General features: G+C 34.7%; 1 protein-coding gene and 1 pseudogene across 4 annotated transcripts; both read left to right on the plus strand.

The window, feature by feature from the left end:
• Positions 1-2,786: 2,786 nt before the first annotated feature.
• Positions 2,787-5,293, plus strand: LOC122289665 (transcription termination factor MTERF15, mitochondrial-like). 4 transcript variants are annotated; one of them, XM_043096858.1, is made up of 2 exons: positions 2,787-4,419; positions 5,039-5,293. In XM_043096858.1, the coding sequence occupies exon 1, from the start codon at positions 2,960-2,962 to the stop codon at positions 4,328-4,330; it is 1,371 nt and encodes a 456-aa protein (XP_042952792.1). In that variant the 5' UTR covers positions 2,787-2,959; the 3' UTR covers positions 4,331-4,419; positions 5,039-5,293. The 4 variants fall into 4 exon arrangements, with proteins under 4 accessions (XP_042952792.1, XP_042952795.1, XP_042952794.1 ...); XM_043096861.1 differs by having other exon boundaries at positions 2,788-4,424; positions 5,034-5,293; XM_043096860.1 differs by having other exon boundaries at positions 2,788-4,424.
• A 3,450-nt stretch (positions 5,294-8,743) lies between these two features.
• LOC122288835 lies at positions 8,744-9,796 on the plus strand (annotated as a pseudogene).
• Positions 9,797-10,614: the final 818 nt, after the last annotated feature.

Genomic DNA, 10,614 nt, shown 5'->3' on the forward strand with positions numbered 1-10,614 from the left:
TTTGTCGTGTGTTTCTCGTGTGATGGTTGGCCATGCATGGAGGAAGGAAAGACACTTATCGAGAGCGTAGGTACAGAGGAAGACGATGTAGTTTGACAGAGCAGAGGATGATATTTATAGAGTAGAAATGTGATGTAGGAAAAATTAAGGTGGTGGAAGTGATTGATCTTCCAAAAAATGAACCAAGTGGTGAATGAAAGAAAAATACGAAGCCAGTGGATGTGTTCCTAAAATTGAAGAAGTCAGTGGACCATGGTGAATTGGTCTTCTAGAAATTACGTGATTTAGAGAGAAGAAACTCAGTAAGCGGTGAACCTAAACTTCTAGAATCTACGTCATTTAGAGAAAAGAAATCCAGTAAGCGGTTGATTTATATTCGAGAAGACACTATTGAATTTCAGATTGAGGGTTTTGGTGTCCACTATTATGTAACGGGTCAGTCGGTGAGAGTGTAAAAAGACAATAATTGTAGAGAAAATTTCAGTCGGTTAAGAAAATCAGGGAAAGAAATGAGTAGAGAAGACAACGCCTACAAATGTAAAAAGTCCAAAAATATACACAGCAAAAGAAGGGAAAAAAAAATAGAAGAATGAAAATTTGGAATACAAGTAGGGATAAAATCGAAATAAAAATATGTCAAAACAAAAACACTATTTCTCCTACAATACAATTGATTCTTACAATTGTATTGTAACAAATTCATTCATACAATACTGATAGAAGGAATAAGAATATACCTACAACTGCTGAGATTCACGAATAACTTCGACCAAGATATTTTTTTTAAAGTTAGAATACAGAGAGTAGAGAGCACAAGGAATGAAATGAATGAAAGATTAACATTTAAATTTCATTCTGATTGAATTTGTCAGACAAAGTGATAAGCTTTAATCGTAAAAAGACATTAACATCAAGTCGGCAAAGCAAAATGACACCAAGGACAGCGACTTGAACAATAAAATTTAGGGGCAAAATTGAAAATAAAACAAGAAAAAGTAAATCAGTCAGTGTGAATGTAGAAAGACCAAAATGTCTGTCGATAAAAGAAAAGTAAAATGGAAACTACCATAATTGCCAAATAAAACTAAGGGTAAAATAGGAAAAAAAATTAGACAAAAATACTGTACATAACGGATTTGCGCTTTATATATAAGTATGGATATATATATATATATATATATATAGTAGATATATCTGCTCTTTCCACCAATCCATGAAAATGAAAAACCCGATAGAACAGTCATGCAGCTACTTAAATACTACATGTGGTCTCATGAAAAGTTGAGTAAGGAGAACTGAATACTCATCATCCGATATTATTCATTTTATATATTTTTAAATTTTTTTATTATTTTTTGTTTTATTTTATTCTTATTGCTAATTGAATTATTCTACTTATCATCCATACACAATATACTTGTCATAAGAAAAATGAAAAAAAAATGTGATGTATGAAATGATAAATAAAAGTATTCAAATATTATATCCAGAACCATATGCTACAAAATTTTTGCCATATATGGTCGAGGGTGGTACTACTATCATCGAGAATTCTGAATTTAGATGTGTATTTTTTTTTACATATTTTTTAATCATCTTAAGCATTTAAAAACATTACAATACTATTAAAAAAATATTTTCTTAATCATTTAAAAAAAAAAAGGTGTCAAGACCTATTATTGAAACACTTGGCATTTCCCTATAGTCAAATATCTTGTCTACACATATATTTCTTAGAAGTCACTATTTCCACCAATAAAATCTACGGATAAAACTCATTGATTGGATTTTTTTATTATTATTTTTTATTTTTATTTAATTATTAAAGAAGTTTTTTTGAATAAATTTGTGATTTTAATTTTTTTATTTAATTTTAAGAGATTTAAAAAAAATATTTTGAAAAAAATATAATTGTTCGGAACTTCGGTGGCTTCGATAGGTGGCTTTCCTCGGTAGGAGTAGCACCACCTATATTTCTTTGAGAATTGCAACTATGCTACTTAAGTTGTAAGAGGAATGCTACACAACATTCCACACCACACATTTTATATATTAAAATATTATTTTTTATTTTTTATTTCATTTTATTCTTATTAAACTAATTGAATTATTTTATTTATCATCTACACACTTCATATTTATTATAGAAAAAATAAAAAATAAAATAAAATAAATATGGTGTGTGAACTGTGAAGATGATAAGAAGAATTTTTCAAGTTGTAAAGCTCAATTTGCCTCGTTGAAGTGACGTCTGAAAACTTTATTTAAAGCTAAAATCTTAATTTAGTGCTTGTGTTTTTAATATTTTTTAAATAAAGAACATTTCACCACGTGTCAATAGATCAAAATAAGAGTATTATTGAGAACGCATAATAATATTTCTCAATTTTTTTATATCTTATTTTTATAGAATGGAGAACGAATAATGAATAAGATTTAAAAGATTTTTAAAAAATAGATAAAATTTAAGAAAATATTTTAACCAAATTCTAGGAAAAGGATGGGACTACTCTGCCACCTATTTTTACCGTTGGGCGGTCACGTCCAGTGTTATTTTTTTTTTATTTTTTTAATATATTTTCTTAATTATTAAAATAAAAAAATATATCAATAGGTTTAAAATTATTATTTTTAATTATTAAAATTTTTCTTTTTTACCTGAGTGGTGCATTTGGATGGCACCGCTTACGCGGCATTGGGAGCATTTCCCGTTAGAAAAATTTACAGGTAACTTAAAAAAAAAAAAAAAAAAAAAAAAAAGCCCTATATCTTCATCAAAGCCCGGCATATATAGTGAACACAATGCCATAGCAATGCCTTTCGCGAACCAGAAGAAGAGGGAGGTCGATGATTCAGGCAACTCAGTAGCGTCGCGTAGTAGCATCTCAAGTCTCTAACTAGGTAACCATCCTTCATTTGTATCTCCTAAATCAACTGTATTTTCTCTCAATCAAATCCAATGCTTCGTTTAATTTGCTCAAGGTTGCCCCAAAAACTAAAGCACAGACCTTCGAAAACTAGCCACGCAAACTTTTTCTCAACCTCCTATCTGAAATCTATCTCAGGACCTTCTAATTCCAAGGACCCACAATCTCTGACAGTCTCCTTTCTCCAAGATTCATGTGGGTTTTCCTTGGAATCAGCCATTTCATATTCCAAGAAGCTCAACATTGAGAACGTAAAGAATCCCAATTCAGTTCTTGACCTGTTGAAAAATCACGGTTTGACGCAGACCCACATCAGCAACTTAATTAGAATACGTCCAGTATTTCTTTTGGCTGATTTAGAAAATACCCTTATGCCCAACATAAAAGTGTTTGAATCCTTGGGGTTTTCTGGCTCTAGTCTCGCCAAAATGCTTAGCAAACACCCAGCTGTGCTAGAAAGTGATGCACACGCTGCTGTCGAGTTTTTTAGGGCACATGGTTTTAGTGATAAGCAAATAACAACTTTGACGATGAATTGTCCCTCATTGTATACGTATAATGCTCAAAAGATTTTTAAGCCAAAGTTGGAGTTTTTCAAGTCGTTAGGTTTTTCAGATCTTGAAATTACAAAGATTTTATCCGCAGAGCCGTTTGTTCTAACAAGGAGCCTCGAAAAAACAATCATTCCGTGTGTTCAAGAGCTTAGGCGGATTCTTGGAACTGACGAGAATGTCTTAAAGGTTATAAAGGTATACTGCCCAGTACTTAGAACAAACGTTGTACATACGCTACAGCCCAACATCGCTACTCTGATAAGTCATGGTGTTCCCCGGTCATTTGTTTTGAATTTCTTTTGTAGACCATCGTCTCTGCTTATCTGTGGCAATCGGTTTAGTGAGATTGTTGTTGAAGTTATAAAATTGGGTTTTGATCCCAATTCTCGGAAATTTGTTCTCGCCATCATGTCCATGGCACAAAATACTAAAACATTGTGGGAGCAGAAGGTGGAAGCTCTTAGGAGTTTTGGTTTGTCAGAGGTTGAGATTTATTCTGCATTCAAGCGGCGACCCTTGTGTATGAGTTGTTCGGAAAAGAAGATCAAGAAAATGATGGATTTCCTTGTGAACAAACTGAAGATGAAGCCTTCTATGATCTCCAATTGTCTGTATCTTCTACAGCATAGCTTGGAGAAGCGGATTATTCCGAGGTGTTCAGTTATGCAAGTTTTGATGTTGAAGGGGTTGATCAAGGAGGATATTGGCTTCTTTGGTATGGTCACAATGGCCGAGAAGGAATTCATGGTGAGATTTGTGAGCAAGTATCAAAATGAGGTTCCTGATGTTGTTAGAGCGCACCAAGGGAAGATAGAATTTCAAGGGCTCCCCATAGCCATGGAGATGTGAGTACTTTTGACATAATCAAATGCGGCATTGGCTAAAGATCATGAGTTCAGTTTTAGTTCAACTTGTTATGGAGACATCTCAGAAACTTGGTATGGTAATTGTCCTTGATTTTGATTTGTTTTTTATTTGCCCCTCAATTATCATTTTACTCTTTGGATTAGCTCTTATTATCAAAATGATTCCTTTGTCCATATCCATCTAAAAAGAAAATATTGAAAATTCCATGTACCCATGAAGCTACCTCATATGGCCTCAAATAGTAATTCATGTCCCAAATCTGACCACCTCAGCCTTAGAAAATAAAGATGATGAAATGAAATTCACAAAAAAACTCAGCCTTAGCAATACAGGACACATTAATTTTGTGAATGTGGATTGTTGAGTCGACACTCAATAATTAATGATGGTAGTTGTGCATTGTGCTAGCATTATTTATGCTGTGATATGGGGTTCTAAGGTTCTGTTTCAACTTGCAAGCAACAGTAAATAGGTTATTGTTTGCTTTCTTATAATTCTTTGGTAAGCTGTAAATATGTAATACTCAGGTGTGTGTTTGTGTGTGGGTGTGTGTGTGTGTAATTCTGTTCTCACCTCTCATGTTTAGAACATTGGATTAGGCTTCTTCCATAAAACTATATGGCCATTTTTTGATTCTGCTGTTATTTCTAGAAAAAGTAAGCAAATTCATGTATTAATACTGAAGTGCAGGATGATGCTTCCATATCGTGGATAAAAAGGAAGCACTTTTTACCAGAAACTGCTCGGTTTTCATGCCAATGCACATTTTTATATTGACTCTCTCATATTGACTGCCAGAGAAGAACACAAGCTAGCAGGGTTTTCTGATTTTGCTGGTGTTGAAATGTTTGATTGTCCAGATTTTGTGATGGGCTGAAATGTTATGAACAAAATGTTCAGGATCCATTGCCGTTCATAGTCTCTATCCATTGTCTTTGTTTTTAATTTTTGGTGATGGGGGGAGTTTTAATTACCTGCTGTGAATTGTGGAAGTGGGCAGTGAATCGTGGAATATAAGTAGCATATTAACTGAGAGAAAATATTGGGAGTAGTCACTATTCATCACTGCATACCACACACCTTATAAAAAATATCTATATATCCTATGAAAAGTATCTTTACACTCTATAAAAACCTATAAATATGTGGTGTGCAACATAAATAATGGCTACTCCTTAGTAAATTCCATTAATTGACGTTACTCTCGCTAGAAATATATACGTTTAGATAATTTTGTTTTTTATTAATTTGAGAACTTCAATTAATTTTTGTACAACATCCCAAAACTTTGTACCTTTTAGCATATCCTTTTTTCTTTCTTCCAAAATTTCTTAATAGGTTTGGTAAGATGTCACTATTTGCACTCATTTTCTGTACGTAGCCTATTCCTGTTGTTTAACTTCACCTGCCAAGCTGAAATGGCGATCAATCACGGCCTCCGCACATGTCAACGGAACTGGCTAGTAGGGGCACTTTACAAAGTAGAACACAAAGGTTTGAATACTATTTTTAGGAACCATTTTGATTAAGTACAGAATGAGAACGGAATATTTCGATACTGATACTGTTTTGAAATTAATTATATATTATATATAAATATTTATAAATTAACAATTAATAGAATAAATATATATATATGTAAGTGTATATCATGTATATGTGTATATACATAGAATAATTGAAGATTTATAAATGAATATATGTTGAAAACATCACACTCTTAAGTTGAGACACAAACAAAAATAAAATAAAATAAAAGAATAGATAAATTATTAAAAATAATGATATTTAAAAAGAAAAGAAAAAAATGAGGTAACATATTTAAAGTTATAAAAAATTAAAATTATATAAATATATTTTATATTTTGGAATTAAATAAATATAATGTGGATTTAAAATTTGCAAAAATGTCATCTAAATATAAGAAAATTATAAAAATAGCCCGAAATGGAATGGAGATTGAAACGTTCAATTTCGATTGAAATGGCTGAAATTTGACCTAAATGATCAAAATTTGACGCAAAACGGAACAAAGTGGTAGAGTGTACCAGACACTACATCGGAACGGCAAGTTTCGGCTAGAGTGGAACGAAAATCAAAACCTTAGTATAACATCCGAAAATGATACACTGTTGGGTTCTATCAACGAAAGGCCTTTTCTTCTTGAATAAAGATACTCTGTCACTTCCATAAGATCGCTCCCAGTTACCGCATGACGTGGAGTGTACCATGTTGTCTAAGAGAAAAAGGGAAACTTTTGTCTTTTGCCAAAAACGATTTCGTGGACCTGAACTCTAACTCCACTCCACCCACCTGCCCCCCTCCCTGATGTTGTCGACCACCACTCCCAGCATCATCTTCAGAGAAAAATTGAGTCAAGCCAAGCTTCTTTATATATATATATATATATAAAAGCCTATGATTCGATGCCTCCATCTCGCACTTGCCTTCCCTCCCTCACGAGTCACTCTGAGTTGGCCTCCCAAGGTGAAAGTTATGCTTTGTTTTGAACAATTTCTTCATCTCTATTTTGTTAATGTGTATTGACTATTGAGCTTCTATGGACTCACTGACAGCTTCTATTAACATCCATAAAAAGTTAATGTAGAATGCACGTGTTGGTGTAGAATGAAGATAAATCAAGTAAAATACCTTGGATTATCTATTACCCATTTACAATATTTTTGAAAGATTTATCGTTGCCGATAGTGATCTGGAGTGGAGATTCTAGCATTTGCCTCTTTTTTTAATAAGGCTCATGCATTTTGATACCTTTTTTTTGGTTCTAGGTAAAGATTCATGCATTCAAATACTCTAAATGTGTTTAACGTCTAATTTTATTACTTATAAAAAAATATCTATATTTTTCAAGGATTGATGACACCCACAAAAAATGGATACAATCTTTTGTTTTTGTTTTTTTTGTTTTTTTGTTTTTTGTGCTAGTTTATTTTGATAGCTTCTTTATATTAATGGTATTGCAGAATTAAGAATTGGGTTTATGTTCGTAGTATTTTAATTTTGCATCCATTTGCTCGAAGAAATTTGTATGCTAATTGAGATATTGGATACTGATTGTAGGTTCTAAAGGTTGAGTTGTTATGGCTTTCGACATAGTGCTGTTAATGGATAATGATGATGAGTTATCGGATATCGTAGGGGTTGATGTTTTGCCTGACAATGATGATGGGCCCGATAAACAGTGGACCTGATAATGATGATGGTGTCGAAGAATCCAAGGTTGGAATGACTTTTGCTAGTGAAGAAGAAGTCTGATCTTACTACATGAAGTATGCTAAATATAAGGAATTTTTGGTGCGTAGAAAGAATTCTAGACAAGGAGATGATGGGAAGATTAGATAGTTTACATTGGTATGTGCGCGGTAAGGTGCAGCAAAGAGTAAAGCTTTGAAAGTTCTCAAGCAAAGACAACCAGAGAGGATAGGGTGTAAGGCAAGAGTTAATGCGGTTTTAATTGAGGATGGTGGATATAGCTTGTCTAGTGTAACCTTGGAGCACACACATGTATGTAGTCAGGGGAAGGCAAGATACTTCAGATGTTTAAGAAAGTAGATGCTTGTTTGGCTAAGAGGCTTGAAATAAATGATGAGGCAAGAATACGTATGTCAAAGGATTTCAAGGTTGTAATTATCGAGGCCGAGGGTATGAGAATGTGCCATTTGGGGAAAAAGAATGTTGAAACTATATTGACAAAGCACAACAACTTTGCCTCGGAGTTGGAAGTGTTGAAGCTCTAATGAACTATTTTCATGATATGTAGAAAAAAATCTAGACTTTTACCGTGTTATCGATGTGGGCAGTTTAAAGAATGTGTTTTGGATAGACGCTCGAAGTAGAGCTTTTTGTGTTTTGAAAGTGTTGTCCAACATATGTGCTTTTTGTGTAGATTCCTTGTTTTGAACACTTATCTGTTGTTGGGTCTTTGTTGTAATGCTAAACACGTTGATCAAAGTGTTTTGAATCCTTTGTTGTAAAGGGGTTTTTGTAATGAATGTTCTTTGACTCATTTAATAAGTAATATATGTTGTTGTTCAATATTCCAAAAGATAGAAAAAATAAGTCCAAAACTTCCAAGATATTCAAGTCCCTCTATCTGGGAAATTTATACATGAGAATATTCAAAATCTCAACACATACAAAGAGCTTTCACATACATATTAAAGTCTATCTATCTAGGCATTTTGCCATGTTAGACGATATATTAGAAAAAAATGAAAACAGACACTCTCCCTATTCACCCACTCCATTTTCTACCCTCTTGTTGGGCTCCGCACAGATGCTGCAACCATCAAATGCAACGAGGATGGTGGTTTCTTCGTCGAAGTACAATGCAATAGCCTACTCTCGAACTTCCTTAAGTATGAGCTGGAAACTATCCCTTGAAAATGACTTTTTGTTTCACAATATGTATGAAGAGGGAGGAGGAATGGGAAGAAGAAGAAGGATACTGGAAAATGAATTTAGGCAATTTGCAAGATTTTGGGTTTCTGAAAAAAAGAAATGATATAGACCTGGTTTCTCAAACATGAATTTATTATCTAAACAAAATCCCAAAACTGAATAAACTTTGAAACTTAAAAAAAAAAAAAAAATCAGTGGCCACATACTTCCAATTGAGCCTTTATCCTTCCAGATTCATCCTTCCACTTTCAATCCCACTACGAACCCCGAAACCCAGCGATGTTGGCAATCTTTGAAGGCTTCAAAGCTTTCAATCCCACTTGCACCATACGACATTTCCCATCCGCTTCTAGCTCCCGATTCCTTTGCTACAGTAGATTAACCTCTTGCTCATCCACCATGGGGAAGACTTGTGAAATGGGAGCTGGTCATAAGCTGAAGTCGCACCGTAGAAGGCAGAGGTGGGCTGAAAAGTCATATAAGAAGTCACACTTGGGAAATGAGTGGGAAAAATCATTTGCTAGATCCTTCCATGCAAAGGGAATTGTTCTAGAAAGATTGGCATTGAGGCTAAGCAGCCAAACTTTGTTATTAGAAAATGTGCCCGTGTTCAACTGATCAAAAATGGAAAAAAGATTGCTGCTTTTGTACCTAATGATGTTTGCTTAAACTATATTGAGGAGAATGATGAGGTGTTGATTGCAGGATTTGGGTGGAAGGGACATGCTGTGTTTGATATCCCTAGAGTCAGATTTAAGGTTGTGAAGGTATTGGTGTGTCTCTACTATCTCTCTTCTAGTTGAAAAAGGAAAAGCCAAGGTCTTAGCTATTAGCACAACCCAGCAGTCGGCCTTGATTTGTGGGATTCAATGGAGTGATAAGGTGTCACAAACACCACACCAACCCTTATGTACTATGGTGACTCCGTCACAAAGAGGAATAATTAAACCCAATCCAAAATATGCCTTAACCTCCTTCGTATCCTCAACAAACGTCCCTCGAGAACCTCATAACATACGATCTACTCTTGCTCACCCTAGGTGGAAAGCAGTAATGGATGAAGAACTTGAGGCACCTCACCAAAATCATACTTGGAAACTTGTCCCACGTACCTCGAACTTGCATGTTATTGGGTCTAAATGGGTGTTCAAGCTAAAACACAAACCCGATGCTTCGTTGGATAGACTCAAAGCTCGAGTTGTGGCAAAAGGATATCATCAAGTTGACGGGTTAGATTGCACAGAGACCTTTTCTCCAGTCATCAAACCTAGAACTATCCATATTGTCCTCACTAGGGGTTCATTCGGTTCGGTTCGGTCCGGTCCGGTCGGTCTGGATGGGGTATTATGGACCGGACCGGACCTATTTGGTCCAGGGTTTTTCCACCCTGGATTGGACCGAAATGGATAAGGACCGATTCGGTCTGGTCCCATTCGGGATGGGCCGGTCCGGTCAGTCTCTCGATCCCATTTGGGGAGCCCGGTCCTGTCAGTTTGCCCCGGTCCGAACTGGGCCTTAGGCCCAATCCGTTTAAATTTTTTGGCCCACTAAACATTTTATCCAATTTTAAGTCCAAAAATACTAAAAAGAAAAGATCTTGAAGGGAAAATAAAAATAATCAAGATTATCAATCTAATTATTTTAGTGCAGCACTCCAGAAAACATTAAATATTCCAATTATCAATACTGTTACACTAAGTCATGTTATGAATAACTGCAAAAAATAATATTCCCGGAAGTTTTCCTGAAGGGAAAACACTAACATGGTGTAGTTAGTGCACCAGCAGTTGCAGCACTGCAGAAGTCCCAAACTCCCAGTTTCTCTAATTCCATCCATTCCAAGT

This window comes from Carya illinoinensis, chromosome 12 (assembly GCF_018687715.1).
Source record: "Carya illinoinensis cultivar Pawnee chromosome 12, C.illinoinensisPawnee_v1, whole genome shotgun sequence".
In the NCBI taxonomy this organism is placed as follows: domain Eukaryota; kingdom Viridiplantae; phylum Streptophyta; class Magnoliopsida; order Fagales; family Juglandaceae; genus Carya; species Carya illinoinensis.

Bases quoted from the DNA above. Each gene is read 5' to 3' on its own strand.
- LOC122289665 (XM_043096858.1), top strand. From the start codon at position 2,960: ATGCTTCGTTTAATTTGCTCAAGGTTGCCCCAAAAACTAAAGCACAGA.